This window comes from Chelon labrosus (genome assembly GCF_963514085.1).
Source record: "Chelon labrosus genome assembly, chromosome: 14".
Taxonomy (NCBI): Eukaryota; Metazoa; Chordata; class Actinopteri; order Mugiliformes; family Mugilidae; genus Chelon; species Chelon labrosus.
In genome coordinates this window covers 2,743,969-2,760,228 of record NC_140347.1, presented here as the reverse complement: position 1 = coordinate 2,760,228, position 16,260 = coordinate 2,743,969, and the positions used below count along the sequence as shown (strand labels likewise).

The 16,260-nt window shown below is 39.9% G+C and overlaps 1 protein-coding gene and 1 long non-coding RNA gene across 3 annotated transcripts in view; both read right to left on the bottom strand.

Moving 5' to 3' along the window:
- LOC311498923 (protein NLRC3-like) overlaps positions 1-16,260 on the bottom strand; it is a gene marked incomplete at its 5' end in the record, with an annotated part of 100,357 nt that overhangs the window by 19,696 nt on the left and 64,401 nt on the right. Inside the window, 7 exons of one of the 2 annotated variants that reach the window (XM_084559710.1) lie at positions 1,540-4,378; positions 4,613-4,659; positions 4,808-4,981; positions 5,527-5,700; positions 6,472-6,645; positions 6,727-8,530; positions 9,336-9,372. In XM_084559710.1, the coding sequence (XP_084415836.1) occupies positions 3,846-4,378; positions 4,613-4,659; positions 4,808-4,981; positions 5,527-5,700; positions 6,472-6,645; positions 6,727-8,530; positions 9,336-9,372 (2,943 nt within the window). In that variant the 3' untranslated portion in view covers positions 1,540-3,845. Of the gene's footprint in view, positions 1-1,539; positions 4,379-4,612; positions 4,660-4,807; positions 4,982-5,526; positions 5,701-6,471; positions 6,646-6,726; positions 8,531-9,335; positions 9,373-16,260 lie in introns of those variants that run through there. The other variant, XM_084559708.1, reaches the window with a different exon arrangement.
- On the bottom strand, positions 10,024-11,921 carry LOC311498948. Its single transcript, XR_014699438.1, has 3 exons — positions 11,586-11,921; positions 10,259-10,368; positions 10,024-10,137 (listed from the first exon to the last, which is right to left on the bottom strand). It is a non-coding gene; the product is annotated as an uncharacterized lncRNA (long non-coding RNA).

Sequence of the window (16,260 nt, the reverse complement as noted above, 5' to 3'; positions counted from 1 at the left end):
ACAATCTCATCCTCAATGTGGAGAAAACAAAAGAGATCGTTGTCGACTTCAGGAGAGGTCACCCCCAGCATCCCCCGCTGACCATCAAAGGTGCTGCTGTGGAGAGGGTGTGTAGCACCAAGTTCCTGGGGGTGCACATCTCAGAAGACCTTTCCTGGACTAACAACACAACATCACTGGGCAAGAGGGCTCAGAAACGCCGGAAACTACGAAGAGCACAAGTTCCACCCTCCATCATGTGTTCTTTCTACCGGGGCACCATTGAGAGTGTCCTCACTGGCTGCATCACTGTGTGGTACGGAGGCTGCACTGCCTCCTGCCGAAAGACTCTGCAACGCATAGTGAACACAGCCAGCAAGATCATCGGTGCCCCCCTGTCCTCCCTCACAGACATTTTCCACACCCGACTCACTCGCAGAACCACCAGCATTGCCAGTGACCCCTCCTACCCCCTACATCCCCTCTTCAGTCTCCTGCCTTCGGGGAAAAGGTACCGGAGGCCCCCCCCCCGCCCCCGCCAACACACACACACAAACACACACCCCTCATGCCCCCGGCTGGACCATAACCCACCCATCACACAGGGACTCTACCTCACCTGCCTTCTGACAGCAATCTGCACCTTACTACACCTTTGCACATTTAAAAAAAATCCAAGCTGTAATTGCACTGCTGTACATAGAAATTTCTATTTTCTATTTATTCACTAGATTTATATTATATAGAATGTTTACATAGCAACTGTTTCACTGCCAACTTCACCCACTTTAGGTCTATTTAGGTTTTTATTTTATTTTATTTATTTGAGAAAGAGAGAGAAACGTTTTTTTCGATTTTTCTGTATATTGCCAACGTATTGAGAAATTGACAATAAAGAAAATCTTGAATCTCTTGAATCTTGAATAGAGAGCATCCTCACTTACTGTATCTGCGTGTGGTTTTCCAGCTGCACTGCAGCAGACAGTAAGATGACCCAGAGGATCATCAGCTGCCCCGTCCCCTCTTCACAGGATCTATACAACTCCCGCTGCCTGAGGAAGACCCAGGCGATACTGAAGAACACAACCCACCCTGGACACTCACTGGTTGAACTGCTACCATCTGGTAGATGGTTCAGAGACACTGGAGGCCAGTACTAACAGACTGAGGCTTCTATGGAAGAGCCATAATCACACTGAACAACTCAAACACGAAAAAAATAAAGTGAATGTACAATAATTCCCATACTAATGTGCAATACATGTGTGCAATCATTTCATATGTGCAACTTATAATAACTTTCATATGTGTAATGTGCAATCATTTCTCACAAACAAGTTCAACAACTACATGTTACAATAACAATGTTATGTCATGCCAGTGTCTATAGTCTTATAGTTTTGTACATATTGTTTGTTCTGGTTTTCTTACATTCCTTACCTTATTTATTTATATATTTTTTTTACTGCACCTAATCTATTCTCTGTCCTACCACTGTGACAGTATTGACAGTATTTCATTGATTTATTTTTCTAAGCTTAGACTAAGTTTATTTCCTTCATGTTAGTTTAGTTTAGTTGTTTATTTTAGTTTAGTGTGAAGGGAACTCTCAGAGGGAGAATTTCATTGCCCAGTGGAACCTTTGCTGTGTCTATGACAATAAACTTGTTGAATTCTGAATCCACCTGCTGTTCTAACGTTCCATTTCTAGCTGCTCACATGCTGTTTGTTGTAGTATTAAGACACGTCCTGCTATCACCAGTGAGAGGAATTCATTGTAATAATCAGTGAAATAGTCCCATCAGTTCTCTCTGTCAAACATATTGGTCAGTGCTTGTTCTTTGGGATCCTGCTGATCTCTGAAAGAAAAACACAGAATAAACTTCATCTACAGCGTCTCCTAAATAATGTCAAATGGTTATATGATCAGAGTTGAGTCTCTGCAGCTGAAACCTTCTCACAATATAATAAAGGCTCATTTTAACTACATGAAGATTACATGGACAGTGGAATTCTGGGTCCTACTTTCATTTGGACTCATTTTCTTCTACATTTTTTGTTTATACGATTTTATTTTACTACATTTTTACTTGCATTTTATCTTATTTATCATTATTATTTTTAAAATTATTTTATTATTTTTAGCTATCTTCACCTATATTTCTTTTTACTTGTGGTTCTCAAGACTGTTTTGAGCTGCTGTTCCCTGGTGGATGAATAAAGTCTAAGTCTAAGTCTAAGTCGACTCAGGAGCAGTTTCATGGACAGGTGTGGGATGTTCCATCATTATTTCTTCAACATTTAAGCAGGTTAAAGTTCTGGAGTTTTTATCAAGTGTGATATTTACATTTCTGCAATGTAGCTCTCAATGCAGTCAACAATTTGGTTCATTTTAAGAAACAAACAACACACTGGTGAGCTCAGCAACATAGGAAAGACTGGATGTCCACAGAACAGATGATCACAGGTGGTTTCCATGGTCAAGAAAAACAAGACCAGTCTACGAGAGGTAGGAAAAAACTATCCGTATAACCCAAGGCCAGATCAGACTTCTCCAAACAAACATCTAAAACAGCAGGATACAGCATCTGCGTCTACTCTCTGACTGGAGATTCTGTTCATGATGAAGTGGTGCTGGTCTAGTTCATGATATTCACATCAACATTTATACCAATATATTTGTTGCTTTTAATGATGCTACAACCAACAGGAAGTTTTCAGAGTGAAGCAGGATGTTTATTTACTGTTTTATATATATATGTAGTGTTGGAGAGTAATGGAATATATGTATCAGCGTTATGTTTCCAGAAAGCAAATTATGAGTAACTGTTTTCTGTTAACACTATTAAAAGGAAACATTAAGTAAACAAGTACTTTGTTGAAATCAGTGGATTAAATGATGGTACTTTTAGGATTCCAAGTTAATTTCCAGGTCCAATCAGAGTCCATGTGTTCAGAAGTGTTTCCATCAATGTAATGAGACTCAGGTGTGGTTCAGTTCCTGGTTTAGTTTAAATAAATCTCGGTGTGATCTTCACAATACATGTTTGTGGAAGTGTATGATGGCAACGGACAAAGGAGCTTTCTGAGGAGCTCAGAAAAAGAGTTGTTGCTGCTCATCAGGCTGGAAAAGGTTCCAGAACCATCTCTAAAGAGTTTGGAACCCACAAATAATCCACAGTCAGACAGATTGAAGACGACTGTTCCCCTCCACAGGAGTGGTCCACCAACAAAGATCACTCCATAATAGTCTGAGAGGTCCCAAAGGAACCCAGGGGAACTTCTAAGCAGCTAAAGGCCTCTCTCTCATTGGATGATGTTAATGTTGATGAATCCACTGAACAACCATGGTGTGATGGACAAAGACACTACTCTCCAAAAAGTACATTCCTAAACATCATTTGGACAAGACAGAAGACTATTGGGACAATGTTTAGTGGACAGATGAGACCAAAGTAGAATAGTTTGGTTTAAATGACATGAAACAACACTAAACTCCAGCATCAGAACCTCATCCCTCCATCAAACATGGGGGTGCTAATGTCCTGGTTTGGGCCTGTTCTGCTGCATCTGGCCACAGCATTGTACTGACTATAAAACAAAGTTTCAACAACTGGTGAATTGTTCTTCTCTCATCTCTCAGTTTGATCTGTCCAGGATTGTCCAGATAGAAGTGATCATCAAAGTCACTCCAGTTTTTCCAGGAGTTCAGTGGTTAGGAGATCATTTCACTACTTCTAAGACCAAACATATTCTGACATCAAATCACAATCAGTGATTCAACTGTAAACCAAAGAGAAACATCATCCACCATCAACATTTAAACCTCAGAGTTGAAGCTGCTGTCACTTCAAAGACTCTCCTTCCTACAGAGAACACAGAGACAATGAAGAACCAGATGAACAGAATCTAAATCCAGGATAGAGAGGTTGAGTGAATGTGGTGTTGAAGGTGTAGAGGTGGATCAGTTTGTCAGAGGAGACTCTGTAGAAGGACAGAGTTCCAGCAGGACAGTCCACATACACTGATACTCTGTTAGAGACAGAGGAGGAGGAGATGGATGTTGATCTGTTATTGTGATAGACAGAGTCATCACCACCATCAGAACAGAACAGACTCCAGGACTGATCATTCCTTCCAAATATGCTGTCCTTCATGTTTCCTCTCCTTCTGATTCCTCTGTAACTCACTGATATATCAACATCTCCTCTCCACTCAACCTCCCAGTAACAGCGACCAGTCAGAACATTTCTACACAGCAGCTGCTTCCAGTAGTCAAATCTGTCTGGATGATCAGCATATGGCTGCTTCTCTCTCATACATGTCACCTTCCTGTTGTTGTCAGACAGTTTGAGGTTTCTGTTGACTGAGTTTGTGTCCACTTCAAGTTGACAGAAATCTGATGGAGAGAAAAAGACACAACACAGCTGCAGTTTATCATCTGACACATCTGATGGATTTCTTCTTTCTTTCCTCACTGATCTGTTGTTCATTTATAGAAAGTTTAATGATGATACTTTTAGTCGGGATTCTCTTGTCAGTGATGTTTGAATGAATAAATACCACAACTATCAGCTTTGGATTTAAAGACAAACTGACACTTTGGTGTTTTATCATCATTAGTCAAACTTACACTTCCTCAGACCAGGTTTTAACCACTGCTCTCCACCATGGTCCATCCTGGAGGAAGAAACACAGTCAGAATGATTTTCTATCCAACATGAGTCCTAACTGCTGTTCAACATGAAGCAGAGTTCATCAGTTTATCAGTGAGACACAGAAACAGACTGAAACTCATCAGTATAGAATTCCTGTTGTCTGTCCATACCTGAGAGTGTCCAGTCTCCGGAGTGGATCCTCCAGTCCAGCAGACAGCAGCTTCACTCCCTTGTCTCCTGGATGGTTATAGCTCAGGTCCAGCTCTCTCAGATGGGAGGGGTTGGAGCTCAGAGCTGAGGCCAGAGAAGAACAGCCTTCCTCTGTGATCAGACAACCTGACAGACTGGAGATAGAAAAATATCAGAAACTCAAGAAGAAGAAAGAAAATCCTCTAGATGCTGAACTTCTGTACCAACCAGAGGTTGCGCTAGACTTTTTCGTTGTCTGTCATTTTGACTGATAGGGTCATAAAAATCCCATCATAATCTATTTTTACCCGTCACTTTATTTTATTTTTTTTAAATTATAATAATGACATATTGAATAGCATTTAATTTTCATTCATTTTTAATTAATAGTCAGTAGCGGTGAAAAAAAAAAATATATATATAACATATAACTGGCCATCGAAGACGACTCAAGAATCATGAATCTAGACTTCTATATAACCGGCTCAGTTGAGTCCTACCACATTTGATTGATATACAATCAATAAACTGCACCATTCAAACACCTTTCATCTCACTCGGCAGAGAAACAAAACGTACCAGCTAACTAAGGCACTCAAAAAAAACGGACAATGACTGAAAATATTCGGTTAACACGACCCCTGGTACCAACAGAACCTAAATCAGGATTTAACTGATCAACAAGCAGTTGTATCCTGACCTGAGAGTTTCCAGTTTACATTGATGACTCTCCAGTCCAGCAGACAGCAGCTTTACTCCTGAATCCTGCAGGTTGTTGTTACTCAGGTCCAGCTCTCTCAGACTGGAGGACTGGGAGCTGAGAACTGAGGACAGAGCTTTACAGCTTCTCTCTGAGAGGTTACAACTGCTCAGCCTGAAACATGAAAGGTACACAGCAAGAAAGAGAGCCTAAACATTCAGAGTCATAAAGAAGTATCTTCAGCAACAACAAAAACTAGGAGTCCTGGAGTCAGTCTGGATAACATGAAGAGTCAGAAGACACTGAGACAGACAGAATCCACAGAAGAACAGTGGAAACGTTCTCTAAGATGCTAAAGCAACCAACCTGATAAGTAAGTGAGAAACTGATCACACAATTGCTGATTTTATTCAGTTTTTCTTCTATTAAACACATTTTGTATCAAGTTATGTATAATTTAAGAAAACTTGGAAGCAGGTTTCAACCAGACTTAAGTCTTTAACTTTGATTTCTGATCAACAAACAGAATCTGTCTCAGTATTGTAATTGTTTCTATCAATATCCCTCTTTCCACATTAATTTCAATGATTTTATGTGAGTGTTTTCAAGAAAGAACCACACGTTGTACTAACCAACCTGACATCAATCATGGTGCGTTCATCGTCCTCAGATGTGTGCAGTGTTTAGACCTTTGCAGCCTGTAAACAGTCACTGTTCTGGCTTCATCTGATCTTTCAACAGTTCTCCTTCAGCGAAATAGTATCTATGCTAGCTAACCCGAATCACCTGGTAGAATAATATCTGGAACAGTCTCCAACCCTCAGTTCTTTCTGCTTCAGATCTACAATAACTTCATACTAGATCTCTAGAATGTTTTATGTGTTAATGTCATCCAAACAACCAACATTTGAAATCAGATTCATGAACCAGTAGCTTAATACCAACTTGAGAGTTTCCAGTTTACAGTGAGGACTCTCCAGTCCAGCAGACAGCAGCTTCACTCCTGAATCCCACAGGTTGTTGTTACTCAGGTCCAGCTCTCTCAGACTGGAGGACTGCGAGCTGAGAACTGAGGACAGAGCTTCACAGCTTCTCTCTGAGAGGTTACAACTGCTCAGCCTGAAGAAGAATCAACATAAAATGTTTTATTTGTCATTTACTAAATGAATCATGTTTCAAATCGTTCCTAAATCCACCTACAGAGCTTTGTTGGAGGCTTTGACCACTGGCAGCAGCCTCCGAAGAGCCTCCTCTGAAGCAGAGTATTTCTTCAGGTCAAACACGTCCAGATCTTCTTCTGATGACAGTAAGATGAAGACCAGAGCTGACCACTGAGCAGGAGACAGTTCATCTGTGGAGAGACTTCCTGATCTCAGGGACTGTTGGATCTCCTCCACTAGAGAACCATCTTTCAGTTCATTCAGACAGTGGAACAGATTGATGCTTCTCTCTGCAGACAGATTCTCACTGAACTTCTTCTTGATGTACTGGACTGTTTTTTGATTGGTCTGTGAGCTAATTCCTGTCTGTGTCAGCAGGCCTCGTAGGAGAGTCTGACTGGTCTCCAGTGAAAGACCCAGAAGGAAGCGGAGGAACAAGTCCAGGTGTCCATTTGGACTCTGTAAGGCCTTGTCCACAGCACTCTGATGGAGACGTGTCAGTTTAGGTTTCATTCTGAAGACGTTAGACAACAGAGATGTAGTTTGTAGTTCTTTCATCAGGTTGACATCAGAGTTGATGAAGGTCAGATGGACATGAAGAGCAGCCAGAAACTCCTGAACGCTCAGATGGACGAAGCAGAACACCTTGTCCTGGTACAGTCCTCTCTCCTCTTTAAAGATCTGTGTGAACACTCCTGAGTACACTGAGGCTGCTCTGATATCGATGCCACACTCTGTCAGGTCTGATTCATAGAAAATCAAGTTTCCTTTCTGCAGCTGATCAAAAGCCAGTTTTCCCAGAGACTCAATCATCTTCCTGCTCTCTGGACTCCAGTGTGGATCTGTCTCAGCTCCTCCATCATACTTGACCTTCTTCACTTTGGTCTGCACCACCAGGAAGTGGATGTACATCTCAGTCAGGGTCTTGGGCAGCTCTCCTCCCTCTCTGGTTTTCAACACATCCTCCAGAACTGTAGCAGTGATCCAGCAGAAGACTGGGATGTGACACATGATGTGGAGGCTTCGTGATGTCTTGATGTGGGAGATAATCCTGCTGGCCTGCTCCTCATCTCTGAATCTCTTCCTGAAGTATTCCTCCTTCTGGGGGTCAGTGAACCCTCTGACCTCTGTCACCATGTCAACACACTCAGGAGGGATCTGATTGGCTGCTGCAGGTCGTGTGGTTATCCAGAGGCGAGCAGAGGAAAGCAGTTTCCCCCTGATGAGGTTTGTCAGCAGCACATCCACTGAGGTGGACTCTGTAACATCAGTCAGGATCTCAGTGTTGTGGAAGTCCAGAGGAAGTCGACACTCATCCAGACCGTCAAAGATGAACACAACCTGGAACTCTTCAAAGCTGCAGATTCCTGCTTCTTTGGTTTCAGTAAAGAAGTGATGAACAAGTTCCACCAAGCTGAACTTTCTCTCTTTCACCACATTCAGCTCTCTGAAAGTCAATGGAAATATGAAGAGGATGTCCTGGTTGGCTTTGTCTTCAGCCCAGTCCAGAGTGAACTTCTGTGTTAAGACTGTTTTCCCGATGCCAGCCACTCCCTTTGTCATCACTCTTCTAATTGGTCCATGTCTTCCAGGTGAGGCTTTAAAGAGGTCTTCTTGTCTGATGCTTGTTTCTGGTCTGTGTGGTTTCCTGGATGCTGTTTCAATCTGTCTGACCTCATGTTCATCATTGACCTCTGCAGTCCCTCCCTCTGTGATGTAGAGCTCTGTGTAGATCTCATTCAGAAGGGTTGAGTTTCCTGCTTTAGCAATCCCCTCAAACACACACTGGAACTTCTCCTTGAGAGTAGATTTAACTTTACGTCCACACTCTGCAGCAGGAGTTCCTGAATGAACAAGAAATGTAATGAATCAGTGAACTCATTCATTTTAATAACATTCACATGTGACTGTTTTCAGTCCAGAAGAATTCATAGATGTGATTCAGATGTTTTCATCATATTAACATCAGCAGAGCCGCCCCGCCCTATACGCAGAACACGCGCAGCGCGTGGGGCCCCGCGATCCATGGGGGGCCCCATGTCGCACAAGATGACGCATTTTCTAAAAATGCGCAAAGGACGCGCAGCGCTCCGGCGGCGGAGAGACCAGCGCGAGCGCTCCGCTGGTCCTCCCAATCCAATAAAAACAGCCCAAACCACGAAGTTGCCACCTATGGAAACCTGTCACACTCCCCCGCCGGACATAAACCAAGTAGCCCAATTTTGTGGAAAAACCGCCCAATCTGGCAACCGTGAGTACCATAAAGAGTCTGTGATAAGCATAAACTCTGAACTGGCACAGCAGCTGTCATACGATGACCTCATTGATGACTTTGCTTCAAAAAAATGCAGACGGGTTAACTTGTAAATGCTTGTAAATACATGTACATAGTTGAAAATTCTTTGTTTTGTTACCCCAAATGAAGGTTGTAAACCTAAATGGCATTTTGTGCTCGTCATTTCTTTACACGTGTGTGTGTGTGCGCGTGTGTGTGCGCGTGTCTGGTGGGGGGGCCCCAAAAGACATTTCTGCTTAGGGCCCCAGTTTGGCCAGGGGCGGCCCTGAACATCAGAGTCTAGAAATATAAACTTCTCCCATGTTTCCTCCATTTCCTCTTTCCATCAAGATAAAGCTGTTAAATCCTCTTACTGCTCTGCAGACAGTCAGCCAGCTCCTCCTGCTTCATTCTCCTCAGGAAGTTCACTGTGATCTTCACAAATAAATCTCTGCTGCTCCTCCTCTGCTCTTCATCCTCACCCTCCAACACCTCCTCATCCTCCCTCTGACTCTCTAAGCATTCTGGGTAATCTGGACTCAGAACCTTCTGGATCTTCTTCAGCTCGTTCTTCATAAAACTGATGATGTTCTCCTCCAGCAGCTGGAACAGAATAATAATCCAACTTAAATGATCAGAACACAATCATGTTGATCTGAAAGGCTGCTTGTTGACAGCATTCAACATGAAGACTTCTCCAACCAGAATGCTAGTTTGTGGTTGTTGAGGTTAGCAGTAGTAGCTGTGATTGAACATTTACTCACCATGAATATGGAGTCCAGGTCTTTGTGATGATGATCACTGGAAACCACTGAGATCTGCTGCTGAAGTCTGTGGAGAAACATATTTGATTCAAACTAACTTCTTTAACAAACACACTTTGGTGATGATCATCATTTTATTGATGCCACAAACACAAGATGAGAACAACAAACACTGCTCTGATTACTGAATGTGGTGTTTTAAAAGAGGAAACTAAATGACAGATAAACTCTGGACTAAAACATGACAGTCTAATGAACAGAACTGAATAATGATTAACAGATCTGTGCTAATTCTGACCCTGGATCAGTAGACTGCTGTTCATCTTTGAAGTCATTAGGTAGATCCATAGACCAGTTACTCTTCATGGACACAGATGTGACTCCAGAGGGATCTGGTCTTTGCTGAGAAATCCTGTTAAAACACAATCATCATACTTTCTGATTAAATTATTTCTAGGTTCCTTAATGGAATGTTAAATGTTGAAATGCAAAGTCCTATCTTTGTCAGAGAAATGTATTTTTTCTTTTCTTACCCTGGATCAGCTGACTTCTGTCCATGTTTGAAGTCAGCAGGTTGACTCTTAGACTGGTCTCTCTCCATGGACACAGCTGATACAGGAGAGTCTTATTTCTGCTGTTAGATCTTCACAAGACATAACATTTTAACAGTGACATGTTCCTTCTAATCAGTTCAGAGTGAAACAGTAATCACATGGAGTCTTATGTAGAATCTAATACAAAGAATGAATTCCTGGGAATTATTTTCTTTAAACTTTATTTGGAAGTAATTGCTCTTCTAAACGGTTCTAAATTAATAAAAGTCAAAGTTCTTTCTACAATGACCTCTGACTGTTATAATCTCAAAAATATGTTTCATCCAAAAGTTTTGTAAAACATCTCAGACATGTTACAATCAAAATATTTTCTTTTTCACACATTCCAAAATTTAAAAAAAAATAATGAAATACAACCAGGGCATTTTTCAAATCTGCAAGCGATTTCTGTTTCCTGTTTTATTATTTTGGACTGAAACTCAAAACTTCAAAAGTAAATAAAAGTATTTGCGCAAACTATGTATAAATGTTGTATTGTCATCTTTCTGCTTTGTTATATAGTGAAGAGCAATACGTGTTTTGTTGATTTAATAATGGAGACAGACAAACAAAGACATCTAAATGTGTTTTTAAATTCATACTGACTAGCTCTCAGACTCTCTAAACTCAGTGTTGGTATGATGGATGTGTTGACAGTTGGTAAAATGCAGCTTTGTTTTCTCTAAGCTGTCTGACTAGTTCTGACACTCCCTGCATAGTTTAATGGTTACAGGTTATAATCACTTCATCTTTTATCCACCAGTAAAACACACGAGTGACTGTTCTTTAACTCAGAGGTTCTTAATGATCTGTACACCTGCAAACGTCAAGTAGATATTTAAAAACAGTCAATCATGAAGAAACATCTTTCACTGTTCAGTAAAAAAGTGAGATGAACTGAATATAATCAGAGTGTTTATAAATGTTTCTTTATCTTTAGATCATTTTATGTGTTGTCTTGGTTTGATTTAAACAAAGATTTTTATTGTCAGTTCTCTAAATATTCTGGACATATAGAAGAATTAAAAAGACATTTATCTCTCACCTTAAAAAAAGATATAAAGATATATGTATAGATATAAAATAACCACTCTATAAAGGTAACATGAATATAATATAATATAATATAATATAATATAATATAATATAATATAATATAATATAATATAGACAGAGCAGCAACTATCGCTCTGGAACCAGCTAGAAAAGATGTTGCAGTATCTGGACCAGCTGAGACATTTCCAGATTTCTCTGGTAGGATTCTCACCTGTTGAACTCACTTCAGGTCGACTTTCAGACACTTTCCACCTTCATGTGTTCAGAAGAAGCTGCTCATTCTCTCTCATCAGTCCTGGATTTGATCTGAGGACGTCGTCACATCCTCATAACTTCAGAGTCTGTAAACACATCAGAGTGACGTTAAAACCAGTTTAACCAGTGGGAGGTTCCCTGCAGTCAGAGGGAACTGTTTCCTTGTTTCTCTCTCTTACCTGACTGACATGATCCATATGAGATGATGTAGTTCTACATCTGTCCACTAGATGGTAATAACTATATAAACATTAACTAAACTAGAACCAGATTCACAAAACATCCTGAGGTTCAAAGTAGTTCCTGACAGTCATTAAAAGATGTTCACAGTCAGTCACATCCTGCAGGTGTTTCAGATGGATTTGGGAGACATATTAAAAACACATTATTTCATTCATGAAAGTTTCAGTTGTGTCATTAACAAATCAAAACAACCAGTAACAGCAGATGGTTTGCACAACTCTTCACAACTGAGTTGTCTCTCCATATGGATCTGGTGTTTGATGCTAAACCCTGTGTTTGTTGGATCAGGGCTCTTTTTCTTAGCCTGGATCTGCAGACTACCTGTTCATATTTGAATTCAGCAGGTGGATCTTTGGACTGGTTGATCTTCATTTACACACAACTGTATTCAGCTAACACATAATATGCAATAAATAATATTGAAAGCTTTAGGAAATCAGAGATGTGTCCTGCTTGACTCTGCCTAACTACCACGTTCCTCAGATGTAATGAAGGTTTGTACAGATAACAGTATGGCTGTGTTACGTGTTCTCCAGTGTCGACTGTTGTGACCAGTCTCTACATTGAGGGAAGTAAAGCATTGTGTTCCTTAAAAGGAAAAACATCTGGCTCAGACATGTGGATGACATATAAACACCATCTCTCTCAAAAGTCCACGGCACAGTTTAAGTAGGTTTTGGACCAGGTTCAGCATTTTGGACCCAGTCAGATAAGCAGCAAATATCACAATCAAATGTAATGCAACAAATATATTTCTCTGTTTGTATATATGCTGCTGCTAAAATGAGTTGAATACTTTATGTGCCCTCAGTTTTGGTTTCTTACCTTGGATCAGCTGACTGCTGTCCATGTTTCAAGTCAACAGGTTGACTGTATCTCTCCATGGACACACCTGGATCCTACAATCACATGACATAACATTTTAACAGTCTGGCATGTTCCTAATTGAAAAGTTCTCAGTGAATCATTAATCACATGTAGTCTAGACACAGGTGTATTTTATCTCAAGGAGAACTCTAGTATCTCCAGTGTCATCTTGGAATCCCCAAAGCTGTTTTCTGGCTCTTAGTGTTCATTTCATTTAAGGTGATTTAGGATCCAACTTCTCCTGTTTAACGCAGTGTTGACGTCTTTCATGAAGTTTACAACGTTTTTCATCTCTTTGGAAAAGGCGTGTAGATTGTGTTTAAAAAGACAAAGGATTTTTATTTCAGCTTCATGTGAAAATAGTCTGACATGAGGAACAGAACTCAGCAGGATCTATGTAATCCTCCTGTGACTGGCATTATCTGCAGTTTGTCCTTTTTTGCTGAGTCATTCTTCTTTAGTCTTTTCATAATTTCTGATAACATACAAGAGAAAATGCTAGCATAGTGTTGTGCTACATGGTAGTGATGCTATTGTTGTTCTGCATTAAGGGTCTGTTCTTTGTCTGGCCCTTCACCTAGGACCAATCTGCCTTGGGAGACCCTACCAGGGCCAAAAAGCCCTGCATAGCATAGCCCCTAGGATCCTTAGGGCGCTCAAACTCCTCCACTGCGGTAAGGTGACGGGTCAGAGAGGAGCTGATTTGACTCGTGTTCACTCCTTCATTCATAGCAGAGTTCCACCTTTATTTAAACAACAACCTGTTCAGTCATTACAACAACATTCACATCACTGGACACATGAGTTCTCATTACTCTGAGGAAATAATACACAGAACACTCAGGCTTTTTTAAATAACTTTAGCTTAAATGTTTTTACTTTTTTAGAGTTCTGGTTACTCATTTCTAAGACTTGGCTTTCAAATGATGTCTTGTAATTTACAGCTGCTGCAGAGCAGAGGCATCACTAGGTTTTAAGGACGGGGGGCTTAGCCCCAAGGAGATGCACAGGATGTGAGCAAAACAGCTATCAAAGACTGAGAAATTATTTATTAATTATTAGTAGTTATTTCATTAGTATTTATTATCAGTCTGTTTTTTATACAGTACAACAATAAACAAAGGTTTGCACAGAAGCAGAATGTTTACAGCATTAACAAGATAAAAAATGGCTACAATTGCAAGTTACTTGGTGGAAGCATCAAAGAATGCCGTCTGTTTTTAAGGGTGGTAAATCAGTCTATCACTGTTGAGACTCACCCCAAAGATATGGTAAAGAGAGTGCACACTGAACTCTAGAAACAACCGGGACCTTCAATATCTAGCTAAGTAGCAGTATTCTATTATAGCTGGAATGTAACTTTTGAGCCAAAACAACAAAGGTAAGATGTGCGCAGAGATTGTCTGTAGTGTGTAAGCCAGGTTTTTATTTGTCAAACATGGAGCATTTCATTAATTACATGGGACTTTCTGCTGTTAGGTGGGGGCTGAAGCTAACTAACTGTTACTACCAGCAGTGATGAATTTCTTTCCTGAAAAACTTTCTTATATCCATTTGCGCATCCAATCATCCATTCATGTTCTTCTCCTAACGGTGTAACGGCGGGTATCGAGCTGCAAGCAAGGTCACAGGGAAAACGGGGAATGGATTTCCAGTAATGTGAACGTTCTGAACAAGTGGAATGGATTGATAACAAGGTACCAAAGGGGCTCTCTCTACCATACACTACGAAGTAAAGGGAAACTGACAGATATATGAACACATTTAAGTCCTTAATGACAGCTTATATGATTATTTATTTAAACCGATATGCTGGCCGCTTCATATTGAATTTGTCGGCATTTTTTTGTAAAAAAACTAAAAAATAAATAATAATAAAAATTACAAAATTAAATTAATAAAACAACAGGGGGCTTCCTAATGACGCCACTGCTGCAGAGAGTGTTTAGCCCTTCTAATTCAGTGAACAGTTCACTGACAGGAAGTGTCCAGTTAGCTTTAGCATGTGATGATCACACAACCAGAGAAACCAGCTGTAATCACATGATCCATGTAGGGAACTGAAACAAAGCATCTAAGCAGTGATAGTTGTTTTATTCTATAATGTCATTTGTCTTTTAATGTGCCGTCCTTTTTAGTTTTTATTCACATATTTTTTTTATACTGTTTTGCTGTCTGGTTGTTATTTAGATATACGGATCATACTTAATTGGGAAAAGCTCATGAAGGAAGTGACTGATACACAAACAATTCTGCGCTCGTCATCACTTACTGATGCATATTATCACCATGCCAGTTCTTGACTAAATAATTCTTATTTACTATGAAGTTGAAGATTAAGATTATAGAGAGAAAACTCTTCTGTGTGTTACAGTCCACGAAACAAAACAGAAAATAAATCACTGTCGAGTCAAGAGAATGAAAACTAAAAAGCTCAAACTAGAATCTAAACAGATTTTATATTTAATTAGATGAAAACTTACTTTGCTAGATGATCATTTCTGTCTTGATAGAAAAAGTAGATTAAAAGCAGCTTTTAGATGGACAGCTTCACCTCCAGAGGATAAATGACTGATTCTTTACAACCTGATAAAAGTAAAAAGAGCTGTTAGGATGAAACCTTCTTTGAGACAAACATGAAGTAAAATGAGGAAGAATTCTGAAAAGTTAAACCTGACAAGAAGTGAAACTAATAAAGAGCTCAGTCAGCTGCCAGACACAAACATGACTTTACCACAAAGTGTTTGTTCATCTTAAAAAAGATGACAAACTGTACAAGTGTTACATTTTATTTGAGATCATCTGTCTTTCACTAAGTTAATTAAAGGTGTTATGGAGAATATATGAATAGTTTTATTTTCAGAATTCTTGATCCTGATTGGTTAAAAAAGGTGTACACTAACTACTATTAAGTAAACAGGAAGAATAACAAGACACTGTTGTTTATCTGCTGTTCTCTAATATAACTGTTATAACCAGAATCATGGACCAAATCATAGTGGAGACCAGCTACTCAAGTTAAAAAATGATAAAAAGGTTTTTATATCCATGAGCTCCAGAAAGCAAGAAAATGATCACAGTTATCTCCAGTAGTGTCTCTCTTCAGACCTTTCCTGACATGGTTTTGAGCCACAACTTCCAGTTAATACAAGTGAAGTCGATGCACCACCCAAACACTCTGGAATTAGAAACCATGTGGGGATGCAAAAAGCTGTAACAGTATCATATCCAGTACAGTTCAGGTACAGACGGCAACAGTGAGACTTAATTAAAGAGTTCAGAGCTCGGGTTACTTGTGTAAAGACTACAACTAGAACTGGAAGGAGACTTTCCATTTTGTTGTTAGTTTTTATTATTATAGGACCCACAACGCTGAACTCCTTCCGTTTTCAGATCTTCTTCACTTTGGCTGGAACCAAGAACTAATACTTCAGTATTATTCAAAAGAAATTAAAGAATATTTATGAGAAATAATATGTAAATATTAAATGGCTTTTGTGAAAATGTAAAAAGATTCTGGT